The sequence below is a fragment of the Ranitomeya imitator genome, chromosome 4 (genome assembly GCF_032444005.1).
Source record: "Ranitomeya imitator isolate aRanImi1 chromosome 4, aRanImi1.pri, whole genome shotgun sequence".
Lineage (NCBI taxonomy): Eukaryota > Metazoa > Chordata > Amphibia > Anura > Dendrobatidae > Ranitomeya > Ranitomeya imitator.
In genome coordinates this window covers 15,177,088-15,192,135 of record NC_091285.1, presented here as the reverse complement: position 1 = coordinate 15,192,135, position 15,048 = coordinate 15,177,088, and the positions used below count along the sequence as shown (strand labels likewise).

Here is a 15,048-nt window from a genome sequence, read left to right as displayed (position 1 = left end):
GGCCCTGTGGGGGGAGTCAGCCCATTTAGGGAGGTATCAAAATGGCCTATGGTGGACATTCAGCAGCTACAATTGGAGGAATTGGAGATGTCAGTAAGAGGAGGCCAAAAGCAAGACATTTTTCAGGCAAGCTACGTGTCAGCAGGAGAAGGTGGGGCAAAATAATTTGAAATCCATGATTGGTTCATTTTAATGAAGGATAGATCATCAACATTCTGGGTAGCGAGACGTGTCCTTTTTTTGGTCAGTATTGAACCAGCAGCACTGAAGACTCTTTCTGATAGCACACTAGCAGCTGGGCAAGCGAGCTCCTGTAATGCATATTCTGCCAATTCAGGCCAGGTGTCTATTTTAGATGCCCAGTAATCAAATGGGAATGACCTGTGAGGGAGAACATCGATAAAGGGAGGAAAAGTAGTTCGTAACCATACAGGACAAATGCTGTCTCCTGTCACTTTGAATCGATGCAGCAGTACCTGTCGTGTCAGCGGTCATTGCGAAATCACTCCACAACCTGGTCATAAAACCCTTCTGTACAACGCCACTTCGGATTTGTGCACCTCTAACACCTCTGCCCTGTTGCCCCCTAAGGCTCATGTGAGAACCATCACTGCCGCTGTGTGCTGGGAAAGCCTGAACCAAACAGTCTACAAGAGTTGCTTGTTTGGTAGCCAATATTTGCTCAAGGTTCTCATGTGGCATGATATTTTGTAATTTTCCTTTATATCGTGGATCCAGGCCAACTAGTAGTCGTCATCGGTCATCATTTTGATAATGCGGGGGTCCCTTTTTAGGATAGGCAAGGCATACTCAGCCATGTGGGCCAATGTTCCAGGTGTCAATTCACTGCTTGTGCTGGGTTGAGGAGCACTTTCTTGCAAATCAACATCACTTGTGTCCCGTAAAAACCCTGTACCTGACCTTGCAACGCCACCAGTTTCTATTGCCCCCTGAGAAGCAATCTCCTCCCACAAATATTCATCCCCATCATCCTCCTCCTCTTCATCCGCCACCTCATCCAGGAGAGTTCCCTGAGCAGACAATGGCTGACTGTCATCAAGGCTTCCTTCCTCCTTGGCTGCAGACGCCAGCTCCTTAATGTGCGTCAAACTTTGCATCAGCAGACACATTAGTGGGATGCTCATGCTTATGATGGCGTCGTCTGCACTGACCAGCCGTGTGCATTCCTCAAAACACTGAAGGACTTGACAGAGGTCTTGGAGCTTCGACCACTGCACACCAGACAACTACATGCCTGCCCGTGTATGTGTATCCTCCCACAAATACATGACAACTCGCCTCTGTTCGCACAGCCTCTGAAGCATGTGCAGTGTGGAGTTCCACCTTCTTGCCACGTCGATTATTAGGCGGTGCTGGGGAAGATTCAGCGATCGCTGATGGTTAAGCATACGGCTGGAGTGTACGGGTGACCGGCGGATGTGCGAGCAAAGTCTGCGCACCTTCAGGAGCAGGGCTGGTAAATCAGGGTACTTATTGAGGAAGCACTGCACCACCAGGTTCATTGTGTGAGCCAGGCAAGGTATGTGTTCCAGTTCTGAAAGGGCTATGGCAGCCATAAAATTCCTTCCTTTATCACTGACTACCTTGCCTGCCTCAAGATGTACACTGCCCAGCCATGACTGCGTTTCTTGCTGCAAGTGCTCGGCCAGTACTTCCGCGGTGTGTCTGTTGTTGCCCAAACACTTCATTTGCAGCACAGCCTGCTGACGCTTTCCACAAGCTGTTCCATAATGGGACACCACGGGTGCAACACTGGCAGCTGCCGATGGAGTGGTCGTGCGACTGCGCTTTGTGGACGAGTTTTCGCTTCTGGATGAAGAGGAGGGGCTAATGTTGGCCTACAGCCAACTGTTTCCTAGACCGTGGGCTAGGCAGAACTGTGCCACTATGGCTGTCCCCTGTGGACCCTGCATCCACCACATTAACCCAGTGTGCCGTGATGGACACGTAACGTCCCTGGCCATGCCTACTGGTCCATGCATCTGTTGTGAGGTGCACCTTTCTACTGAGTGATTGCCTGAGTGCATGGACAATGCGGTCTTTGACATGCTGGTGGAGGGCTGGGATGGCTTTTCTCGCAAAGAAGTGTCGACTGGGTAGGTCATAGCGTGGTACTGCGTAGGCCATCAGGGCTTTGAAAGCTTCGCTTTCAACCAACCGGTAGGGCATCATCTCTAACGAGATTAGTCGAGCAATGTATCCGTTCAAACCCTGTGTACGCGGATGACAGGATGAGTACTTTCTTTTCCTATCGAGAGTCACTTGTAGGCTGAGCTGGACTGGAGAGGTGCATATGGTGGAACTAGCAGGGGTGGTGGTGGACATGGCAGATTGACAGAGGCTTGGTGATGGTATTCTTGATGTGGCCCTACCTACAGTGTTTTCAACCAAGAACCTTGTGATTCCCTGACCCTGACTGCTGTGGCCTTGCGACAATACCTCCACATCTGTTACTGGTGGTGTCATAATCGGTGGGCTTCCAGTGAGGGAAGCAATGTTGCGTTGCTGACTAGCTTCAATATGTGCAGGTGCACCAACGGTACGGGACGTTTAGTAGTTCGTCCATGCTTCCAAGTGCCTGCTGGTTAAATGTCTACGCATGCACGTTGTATTTAAATTTTGAACATTCTTCCCTCTGCTAAAGGTCTTGGAGCATTTCTTACATATAAATTTGGACTGATCATTCGGATCTTGGTTAAAAAATTGCCACACTGCACTCATCCTACTATGGATTACCTTTTCAGGCTTTGCACGCCGTGCTACTGTCACCGGATTACAACACTGTCCTACACCTGTTGTTGTTTTTGAGACACGTTTTTGGCCTGATGCGGGCCTGCCAGATGACAGCTGTTGCGATGTAGATGGCTGCTGCACATCATCCTCCTCCGCTTCTGAGCTCCAGGCTGCGGCACCCTCTTCCCCCAATGGCTGCCAATCAGGGTCAACAACTGAGTCATCTATTATCTCCTCTCCAATGTCATGTGCACCGTCCTCTGTGTCACCGTGTAAGGTGCTATAGCGTTCGGGACTGGGCACCATAGTCTCATCAGGGTCAGATTCTGGCTCAGCACACTGCGAGGGCAATGTAGTGATCTGAGTCAATGGAACAGCATAATAATCTAGCTGTGGCTGTGCATCTCTGTACTCCATGTCCGATTCATCCTGTAATGGCCTTTTATCAATTTCCCTCTCTAACCCAGGCACGATATGTGTAAAGAGCTCCATGGAGTAACCTGTAGTGTTGCCTGCTGCATCCTTCACTTTTGTTTTGGGTGAAGGACACAAGGAAGCAACTTTTTCCGGACCTGGAGCAGCCACTGATGACTCGCTGATTTTAGATTTCGAAGATTCTGAAGAGGAGGTGAAAGAGCTAGAAGCTGAGTCAGCAAGGAAAGCCAAAACTTGTTCCTGCTGCTCCGGCTTTAAAAGCTGTTTTCCTGCTCCCAGATAAGGGAGCGTTCGAGGCCTTGTGTAGCCAGACGATGACGCTGCCTCAACACCTCGAGCCTTTGGTGCTATCTTGCTTTTCCCAGTACCACCAGATGCTCCACCACCATCAGTACCAGCTGGCAACCACCGCCCACGGCCCCTTCCACCAGACTTCCTCATTTTTGCGGAAATGTTAGAAAAAGAACAACCGTTATATGATACTGTTAAACAAGGTAGAAGGTGTAGATTAACTTTTGCAGAATTTAGATCTCCCTTATTTTGGGTGAGACTGCAGGAAAAAACAGGCTCTGTGTGTTAAACTAAACACACTGTACAAAGCAGAACGTGGGTGGCAGATATACGCCAAACAGAACTCACGTTAATCCACTTAGTGGCAATTTAAAGCAGCCTTTTTTTTGTTGTTGTGGGAGACTGCAGGAAAAACAGGCCCAGTGTATGACAACACACAATGTACAAGGCAGAACGTGGCTGCCAGATATATCAAAAAATACAAGGGCTGTAGTAGAATTTCAATCTCCCTACAATGAACAAAGGACAAGTATGGCAGCAATAAAACTGCTGCACACAAAAGACTGTGGACAAAGAAATTACAGAACTGTGCAGAAAGAAGCAACAGGATTTTTGCTTTGAAAAAAACAGTTGGTTTGCACAGCGGCGTACACACAGCAATGCAGCTATCAGGGAGCCTTATAAGGCAGCCTAATAAGCTACAGACCTGATGCACCCCAAAAAAAAACACTGTCCCTGCAAAGAAAAGGTGGTGTTGGACAGTGGAAATCGCTACAGTACAAGCAGTTTCGGGGTTAATCTTCCCTCCCTAACTATATTCCTTCTTCTGACGAAGCGGCAGCAACCTCTCCCTATGCTCAGATCGGCAGAAGTAACATGGCGGTCGGCGGGAACGCCCCTTTATAGCCCCTGTGACGCTGCAGAAAGCAAGCCAATCACTGCCATGCCCTTCTCTAAGATGGTGGGGACCGAGACCTATGTCATCACGACGCCCACACTCTGCATCCTCCTTCATTGGCTGAGAAATGGCGCTTAAAGCGTCATACGAAACGCGACTTTGGCGCGCAGATCACCGACCTCATGGCCGATCAAACAGTGGGATCGGGTCGGGTTTCACGAAACCCGACTTTGCCAAAAGTCGGCGATTTATGAAAATGTCCGATCCGTTTCTCTCAACCCTATCCTCCACACTTATTCGTTCCTCACACAACTCCAAGATTTCTCCCAAATATCCCCCATCCTCTGGAATTCCACGCCTCAACACGTCCGACTATCCACCACCCTCGGCTCCTTCAGACGGAACCTGAAAACCCATCTCTCAAGAAAGCCTACAATAACCATTCTGCCGCCTCGCCATCGCCAGAGCCGCTGCCTCGCCATCGCCAGAGCCGCCGCCTCGCCCCTACCTTCTGCCTCTTCCCCACTATCCCATAGAATATAAGTCCGCAAGGACAGGGTCCTCTCCCCTCTGTACCAGTCTTATTTACTGTTTACTGTAAACGATATCTATAACTTTGTATGTAACCCCTTTCTCATGTACAGCACCATGGAATTAATGGTGCTATATAAATAAATAATAATAATAACATCATAACTCAGTGCTTGCTGGTGATCCAGGGAATAAGGCAACAGCGGACCTCCTTTCTCGTCATTTTTGGTGGCCGGGGTGGCATCAAGATGTGGTTGAACAGGTTTCTGCTTGCAGAGTTTGTGTGCATTCTAAAGTATAACATACCCATCCATCTGGTCCTCTTCTTCCACTACCCTTTCTTAGCAGACCATGGAAACACTTGTCCATGGATTTTATTACTGACCTACGGTATCGGCAGGCAAGACTGTGGTTCTGGTGGTTGTGGATAGATTCAGTAAAGTGGTGCATTTCATCGCTTTACTGGCACTTCCGAACTCAAAGACTCTTGGTCAGGTTTTTATTAATGAGATCGTGAAACTTCACAGGGTTCCCTCAGATGTGGTGTCAGATTGGGGGACTAAATTTGTTTTTAAATTCTGAAAGGTGTTCCATACTCGACTGGGGGTGCAGCTGTCCTTTTCCTTTGCTTTCCATCCTTAGTTGAATGGACAGACTGAGCAAACTGATCAGAATTTGGAGACTTACCTCAAGCATTTTGTTTCCGAAAACCAAGAGGATCAGGCATCTTACTTACCGTTGGCTGAATTTCCTATTAATAATTATGGCCAAGAATCTACCGGCAGGTCACCGTTCTTTGGTGCATTCAGTTACCATCTGCAGTTTGGTACTTTTAGTGGGGGGGCTTCAGGAGTTCACAAGAACTCGGGAGAAACGTTTTGCTTCGTCACTCTCTTCAGTGTGGCAGGGGAGGTGGGGAAGGGTAATTTGAAGGTCAGGGGAGACAGGTACAAATGTATGGCTGACAGAAAATGCTCACCAGGTCCAGACCTAAGTTTTAATGACTTTGTGTGGTTGTCTACCAGGAATAATCATAATAATGATAATCAAGTTGAAGCTCCGTTCCTGGAAGCTGGGACCTAGGTGTATTGGCCCCATAGAATAACCATCGCCATTACCCTGCAGCTTTTCGTCTTGAGTTGCCTCAGGCTCTTAAAATTCATAATGTGTTCTACAGGTCTCTGCTCAAGAAGTATGTTGAACCTCTTGAGTTCTCTCCCCTGCTGCCGCCCCCAGTCATTGTTGAGGGTAATTTGGAGTTCCAGACTTCAAGGATTGTTGATTCTCGTCTTCAGTGTCATTCCCTGAAGTACTTGGTGCACTGGAGGGGTTATGGTCCAGAACAGAATATGTAGGTTTCAGCATCAGAGGTCAATGCCCCTAAACTGGTTCCTTCATTCTATGCCTCTCATCCTGAGAAATCAGGTCCTGAGTGTCCAGAGGCCACTCGTAGAAGGGGCGGTACTGTCATGGGTGTGTCAGGTGTGACAGACAGTCATTCTAAAAGGGCTGTAGAAGGTCCTTGTGTTTAACTCAAGTACCTTCTTGAATTTTGCATCTCTGTTATGGAGCGATATCCTCCTCCCTCTAGGACCCAAAAGTTACCTCCAAAATTTGCTGCTAATCACACACCTGTGCTGAAGGTTTAAATACATTAAATAGCTGCAGCATGGTGGGAGTGTTAGCTCATACTTGCCTCAGTCTTGTTGGAAGCTCAAGCAGTCGGTTAGTGTCTTCCCTGATGACCCTTAGAAGATTGCTGGTGTGACGTCTCGGTTGTCTTCTCAAGCTAAGTGTTTCCCCCCCTTTCCATCTACCCTCTCTGACTTTAGATTTTGTAGGGACTGACTAGCGTGCACCTCGTCCCCTCCCTATGTAGGTCCTATAACTAGGGACAGCAGGGATTAGGTTCCTGCTCAGCGATTGGTACGGAACCTATTTTGTGATGTTTTGCCTTTACCTAAGAGAGTGGGACAAGTCATTGATGTGATTGATAAGGTTGTACACCTGTTTTATTATTACTAATTGAAGTCTAAATGCATATTTTTCAATTTCTTCTCTATCTATATTTATGCACTGCACTTTGTGTGATGAATAATTCCTATATCACTGTCTGCATTTTATGCATGTTAATTATAATGTAAATACATGCTCTTACAATGATGATTAATGCAAATGATTATAATTATGTATACTCTATATATACCTGGTACTTTCACATGTTCACTGCTTGAGAAAGGTTTTTGTTTGGACCGACATTTCGCCTTCTGGGATGATTAAATAGCTCCTTTTCACTACAAACGGTGTGCTGCCTCCAATTTTTCTGGATTTTTATAATATAATATGCTGCTACATATATACAATACAATACAATATAACTACTATAATACTGCCCATATGTACACAACTATAACTGTTATAATACTGCCCCTATGTAGAAGAATATAACGACTATAATACTGCCCCTATATACAAGAATATAACTACTATAATACTGCCGCTATGTACAAGAGTATAACTACTATAATACTGCCCCTATGTACAAGAATATAACTACTATAATACTGCTGCTATGTACAGGAATATAACTACTATAATACTGCCCCTATGTACAAGAATATAACTACTATAATACTGCTCCTATGTACAAGAATATAACTACTATAATACTACTCCTATGTACAAGAATATAACTACTATAATACTGCCCCTATGTACAAGAATATAACTACTATAATATTGCCCCTATGTACAAGAATATAGCTACTATAATACTGCTATGTACAAGAATATAACTACTATAATACTGCCCCATGAACAAGAATATAGCTACTATAATACTGCCCCCTATGTACAGTACAAGGATATAACTATTATAATACTGCTCCTATGTACAAGAATATAACTACTATAATACTGCTGCTATGTACAGGAATATAACTACTATAATACTGCCCCTATGTACAAGAATATAACTACTATAATACTGCTCCTATGTGCAAGAATATAACTACTATAATATTGCCCCTATGTACAAGAATATAGCTACTATAATACTGCTCCTATGTACAAGAATATAACTACTATAATACTGCCCATATGTACACAACTATAACTGCTATAATACTGCCCCATGTACAAGAATATAACTACTATAATACTGTCCCTATGTACAAGAATATAACTACTATAATACTGCCCCCTATGTACAGTACAAGGATATAACTACTATAATACTGCTCATATGTACGAGAATATAACTACTATAATACTGCTCCTATGTACAAGAATATAACTACTATAATACTGCCCCATGTACAAGAATATAACCATTATAATACTGCCCCTATGTACAGTACAAGGATATAACTACTATAATACTGCTCATACAGTGGGGCAAAAAAGTATTTAGTCAGTCAGCAATAGTGCAAGTTCCACCACTTAAAAAGATGAGAGGCGTCTGTAATTTACATCATAGGTAGACCTCAACTATGGGAGACAAACTGAGAAAAAAAAATCTAGAAAATCACATTGTCTGTTTTTTTAACATTTTATTTGCATATTATGGTGGAAAATAAGTATTTGGTCAGAAACAAACAATCAAGATTTCTGGCGCTCACAGACCTGTAACTTCTTCTTTAAGAGTCTCCTCTTTCCTCCACTCATTACCTGTAGTAATGGCACCTGTTTAAACTTGTTATCAGTATAAAAAGACACCTGTGCACACCCTCAAACAGTCTGACTCCAAACTCCACTATGGTGAAGACCAAAGAGCTGTCAAAGGACACCAGAAACAAAATTGTAGCCCTGCACCAGGCTGGGAAGACTGAATCTGCAATAGCCAACCAGCTTGGAGTGAAGAAATCAACAGTGGGAGCAATAATTAGAAAATGGAAGACATACAAGACCACTGATAATCTCCCTCGATCTGGGGCTCCACGCAAAATCCCACCCCGTGGGGTCAGAATGATCACAAGAACGGTGAGCAAAAATCCCAGAACCACGCGGGGGGACCTAGTGAATGAACTGCAGAGAGCTGGGACCAATGTAACAGGGCCTACCATAAGTAACACACTACGCCACCATGGACTCAGATCCTGCAGTGCCAGACGTGTCCCACTGCTTAAGCCAGTACATGTCCGGGCCCGTCTGAAGTTTGCTAGAGAGCATTTGGATGATCCAGAGGAGTTTTGGGAGAATGTCCTATGGCCTTATGAAACCAAACTGGAACTGTTTGGTAGAAACACAACTTGTCGTGTTTGGAGGAAAAAGAATACTGAGTTGCATTCATCAAACACCATACCTACTGTAAAGCATGGTGGTGGAAACATCATGCTTTGGGGCTGTTTCTCTGCAAAGGGGCCAGGACGACTGATCCGGGTACATGAAAGAATAAATGGAGCCATGTATCATGAGATTTTGAGTGCAAACCTCCTTCCATCAGCAAGGGCATTGAAGATGAAACGTGGCTGGGTCTTTCAACATGACAATGATCCAAAGCACACCACCAGGGCAACAAAGGAGTGGCTTCGTAAGAAGCATTTCAAGGTCCTGGAGTGGCCTAGCCAGTCTCCAGATCTCAACCCTATAGAAAACCTTTGGAGGGAGTTGAAAGTCCGTGTTGCCAAGCGAAAAGCCAAAAACACCACTGCTCTAGAGGAGATCTGCATGGAGGAATGGGCCAACATACCAACAACAGTGTGTGGGAACCTTGTGAAGACTTACAGAAAACGTTTGACCTCTGTCATTGCCAACAAAGGATATATTACAAAGTATTGAGATGAAATTTTGTTTCTGACCAAATACTTATTTTCCACCATAATATGCAAGTAAAATGTTAAAAAAACAGACAATGTGATTTTCTGGATTTTTTTTTCTCAGTTTGTCTCCCATAGTTGAGGTCTACCTATGATGTAAGTTACAGACGCCTCTCATCTTTTTAAGTGGTGAAACTTGCACTATTGCTGACTGACTAAATACTTTTTTGCCCCACTGTATGTACGAGAATATAACTACTATAATACTGCTCCTATGTACAAGAATATAACTACTATAATACTGCTCCTATATACAAGAATATAACTAGTATAATACTGCTCCTATGTACAAGAATATAACTACTATAATACTGCCCCTATGTACAAGAATATAACTACTATAATTCATGCTCCTATGTACAAGAATATAACTACTATAATACTGCCCCTATGTACAAGAATATAACTACTATAATTCATGCTCCTATGTACAAGAATATAACTACTATAATACTGCCCCATATGTACAAAATATAACAACTTGCTTCATTGTCCATGTCTTACCCTTCACATCATGTCTCTTGTAATAGTGACTATCCTGTGATAGTAGTAGCAGTATCCTCCATAATATGCATATGATAGAATTACATACAGGTCCTTCTCAAAAAATTAGCATATAGTGTTAAATTTCATTACTTACCATAATGTAATGATTACAATTAAACTTTCATATATTATAGATTCATTATCCACCAACTGAAATTTGTCACGTCTTTTATTGTTTTAATACTGATGATTTTGGCATACAACTCCTGATAACCCAAAAAACCTGTCTCAATAAATTAGCATATCAAGAAAAGGTTCTCTAAACGACCTATTACCCTAATCTTCTGAATCAACTAATTAACTCTAAACACATGCAAAAGATACCTGAGGCTTTTATAAACTCCCTGCCTGGTTCATTACTCAAAACCCCCATCATGGGTAAGACTAGCGACCTGACAGATGTCAAGAAGGCCATCATTGACACCCTCAAGCAAGAGGGTAAGACCCAGAAAGAAATTTCTCAACAAATAGGCTGTTCCCAGAGTGCTGTATCAAGGCACCTCAATGGTAAGTCTGTTGGAAGGAAACAATGTGGCAGAAAACGCTGTACAACGAGAAGAGGAGACCGGACCCTGAGGAAGATTGTGGAGAAGGACCGATTCCAGACATTGGGGAACCTGAGGAAGCAGTGGACTGAGTCTGGTGTGGAAACATCCAGAGCCACCGTGCACAGGCGTGTGCAGGAAATGGGCTACAGGTGCCGAAATGGGCTACAGAGAAGCAGCACTGGACTGTTGCTAAGTGGTCCCAAGTACTTTTTTCTGATGAAAGCAAATTTTGCATGTCATTCGGAAATCAAGGTGCCAGAGTCTGGAGGAAGACTGGGGAGAAGGAAATGCCAAAATGCCTGAAGTCCAGTGTCAAGTACCCACAGTCAGTGATGGTGTGGGGTGCCATGTCAGCTGCTGGTGTTGGTCCACTGTGTTTCATCAAGGGCAGGGTCAATGCAGCTAGCTATCAGGAGATTTTGGAGCACTTCATGCTTCCATCGGCTGAAATGCTTTATGGAGATGAAGATTTCATTTTTCAGCACGACCTGGCACCTGCTCACAGTGCCAAAACCACTGGTAAATGGTTTACTGACCATGGTATTATTGTGCTCAATTGGCCTGCCAACTCTCCTGACCTGAACCCCATAGAGAATCTGTGGGATATTGTGAAGAGAAAGTTGAGAGACGCAAGACCCAACACTCTGGATGAGCTTAAGGCCGCTATTGAAGCATCCTGGGCCTCCATAACCTCTCAGCAGTGTCACAGGCTGATTGCCTCCATGCCACGCCGCATTGAAGCAGTCATTTCTGCCAAAGGATTCCCGACCAAGTATTGAGTGCATAACTGAACATTATTATTTGATGGTTTTTTTGTTTGTTATTAAAAAACACTTATTTGATTGGATGGGTGAAATATGCTAATTTATTGAGACAGGTTTTTTGGGTTATCAGGAGTTGTATGCCAAAATCATCAGTATTAAAACAATAAAAGACGTGACAAATTTCAGTTGGTGGATAATGAATCTATAATATATGAAAGTTTAATTGTAATCATTACATTATGGTAAGTAATGAAATTTAACACTATATGCTAATTTTTTGAGAAGGACCTGTAATAGTGCTGTTCACAGAATGAGACATCACTGATCGCCATATAATGACTATTTTTTTGTGCATTTTGGAACACACTAAACCAATGTGCTTGTTTTCTTTCCTTTCACCAAAATTTTAGGAAAAGTGTGTGATTTAGTTTATTTTCTTTCTGACAGGTTTGATCAGAATTCCCCCAATGTGCTTGAAGACCCCGTATTAAATACAGTCGCTAAGAAGCTGAACCGCTCTCCTGCGCAGGTGGCCCTGAGATATGTGTTACAGAGGGGATGTGTCGTCTTGGCAAAAAGCTTCAGCCCTGAGAGAATCAAGGAAAACTTCCAGGTAAATGACGAAATTAAAATTAGAATAATTTCCTTTCTCTTTAAAATAATGTATATTTTTTATTACTTTTCATTCACAGGTTTTTGACTTTGACTTAAGTGATAAAGACATGAAATCTCTAAATGGAGTCAATAAAGACATGCGATACATAATTATCCATTCGTAAGTACCTTCTATTTTCCGAGAACAAATTTGTTCATATTTTTTTCATTACATTAACTTTTATTTATTAATATTTTTACAATTTTATTTTAATGTGCTTTTATTTATTATCTTATATTTTATGACCTTACTTTACTTTCTTCTTTTTTAATTTTAGCTGCAAAGAAAGCCCTAAGTATCCATTTGACGATGAGTTTTAAAAACATTGGCTAATTTCTCTGGATTCATCATTATAACCCGGTGTCTTATTATCTTAGTCTAGCAGATTCCAATCTACAGAGAATATACGATCTATGAAATTGATTCTGACTGTGCTGTAGCGCTTATTACGGCTCGCATTTGAAATGACAGCACACAGACATATTTTAACAAGCAATGAGAAATTCTAAGGCTGAGTAGAGATGCTGCAATTACACAGCGAAATCTCTTTCTGTTTTAACTCAAGAGTACAACACTCTTCTATATGTTGCAATAAAATATATTTTGTGTCCAACTTAATTTGAAGGTGTCATCTCTTGGAAAGTTTTGCTAATACCCAGTTAACTGATCAAAAACTAAATATGTATTTCAGTACCTATAATCCTCATAAAATTCTGTACAACATGGTTTCAATTTCATTGTTTTCTGTCTTTCATATGGCTGTCAAATAGCTGAGAATCTGTAGTGGCATCTGTGATCGTGCCCATAGCGGTCCCTTAGCTTTTTAACTAAACATCCTTACATTTATAAGAATGTAGGTGTTATTATTTTAGTTTAAAATACTAATTTTTGCTGTTTTCCACCATATAAGTTTCATTTTCGCTGTTCTGGCTTTAAATATGATATATGAAGCAAAACAAATAAAATAAAACAGCATCATCAGTATCAAGATATTATGATGTGAGAGTGTCCCCAAGGTCAGCTTTGTAACAGTGCATACAATAGTCCTTCAAAACTGAGCCGTTACTGCCGTATGTGCCCATATTACTGATCATCTTAGTACTCCATATAATAATGCCACCACTATTCCCCACATAGTAATGCCCACCACTGTGCCCCTTACAAAGTAACATCCCCCCTTTGTGCTGCCTGGGTGGTAAAACTACACCTTTAAAATATTACTGCCCTGTCCAAAGTGCTCTAGAAAACAGTGCTCCATTTTGTCCCTAAAAATTAATGATGCCCCCATGTGCACCTTTGATGTTCACAATACTCTGAGCGCCCCTATAATAATGCTTCTTAAGTGCCCACTTCACATTTAATAATGTCTCCTGAGTCCCCCTATGTAGAGTAATAATGGCCCATGAGTCCCTAACATCACTTATGTGATCAGACGGACATGTGACCACATGTATGCTATTTGTATGTGCTGACTAGACTCTTTCGGCTTCTCTCTATTCTCTTCTATTGAGAGAAGCCAAATGTATGTAGTTGACGCATGCACATAGCAAATATGTGGTCACATAACCACCTGATCACACTGATGATATTGGGGACTCATGACAGCAGGTGCACCACACTCTATCATGATTTGCCAGGCTGCAGTCATACAGTGGGGAAAAAAGTATTTAGTCGGCCACCAATTGTGCAAGTTCTCCCACTTAATAAGATGAGAGAGGCCTGTAATTTACATCATAGGTAGACCACAACTATGAGAGTCAAAATTGAGAAAACAAATCCAGAAAATCACCTTGTCTGATTTGGCAAGATTTATTTAGCAAATTATGGTGGAAAATAAGTATTTGGTCACCTAAAACATGCAAGATTTCTGGCTCTCACAGACCTGTAACTTCTTCTTTAAGAGGCTCCTCTGTCTTCCACTCATTACCCGTAGTAATGGCTCCTGTTTGAACTTGTTATCAGTATAAAAGACACCTGTCCACAACCTCAAACAGTCACACTCCAAACTCCACTATGGTGAAAATCAAAGAGCTGTCAAAGGACACCAGGAACAAAATTGTAGCCCTGCATCAGGCTGGGAAGACTGAATCTGCAATAGGCAGGCAGCTTGGTGTGATGAAATCAAGTGTGGGAGCAATGATAAGAAAATGGAAGACATACAAGACCACTGATAATCTCCCTTGATCTGGGGCTCCACACAAGATCTCACCCCGTAGGGTCAAAATGATCACAAGAACGGTGAGAAAAATCCCAGAGCCACACGGGGGGACCTAGCAGGGACCACCGTAACAAAGGTTTCCATCAGTAACACACTACATCGCCAGGGACTCAGATCCTGCAGTGCCAGACGTGTCCCCCTGCTTAAGCCAGTACATGTCCAGACCCATCTGAAGTTTGCTAGAGAGCATTTGGATTATCCAGAAGAGTATTGGGAGAATGTCATATGGTCTGATGAAGCCAAAGTACAACTATTTGGTAGAAACAAAACTTGTCATGTTTGGAGGAGACAGAATGCTGAGTTGCATCCAAAAAACAACATACCTACTGTGAAGCATGGGGGTGGCAACATCATGCTTTGGGGCTGTTTCTCTGCAAAGGGACCAGGACAACTGATCTGTGTACATGAAAAAATGAATGGGGTCATGTATCGTGAGCTTTTGATTGCAAACCTCCTACCATCAGCAAGGGCATTGAAGATGAAACGTGGATGGGTCTTTCAGCAGAATAATGATCCCAAGCACACCACCAGGACAACGAAGGAGTGGCTTCGTAAGAAGCATATGAAGGTCCAGGAGTGATCTAGCCAGTC

The 15,048-nt window shown here is 42.9% G+C and overlaps 1 protein-coding gene across 1 annotated transcript in view; it reads left to right on the top strand.

The window, feature by feature from the left end:
* LOC138675148 (aldo-keto reductase family 1 member C1-like) overlaps positions 1–12,857 on the top strand; it is a 35,836-nt gene extending 22,979 nt beyond the window's left edge. Inside the window, exons 7-9 of the mRNA XM_069763151.1 lie at positions 12,032–12,197; positions 12,277–12,359; positions 12,517–12,857. Coding sequence (XP_069619252.1) covers positions 12,032–12,197; positions 12,277–12,359; positions 12,517–12,559 — 292 coding nt within the window. The 3' untranslated portion in view covers positions 12,560–12,857. The remainder of the gene's footprint in view (positions 1–12,031; positions 12,198–12,276; positions 12,360–12,516) is intronic.
* Positions 12,858–15,048: the final 2,191 nt, after the last annotated feature.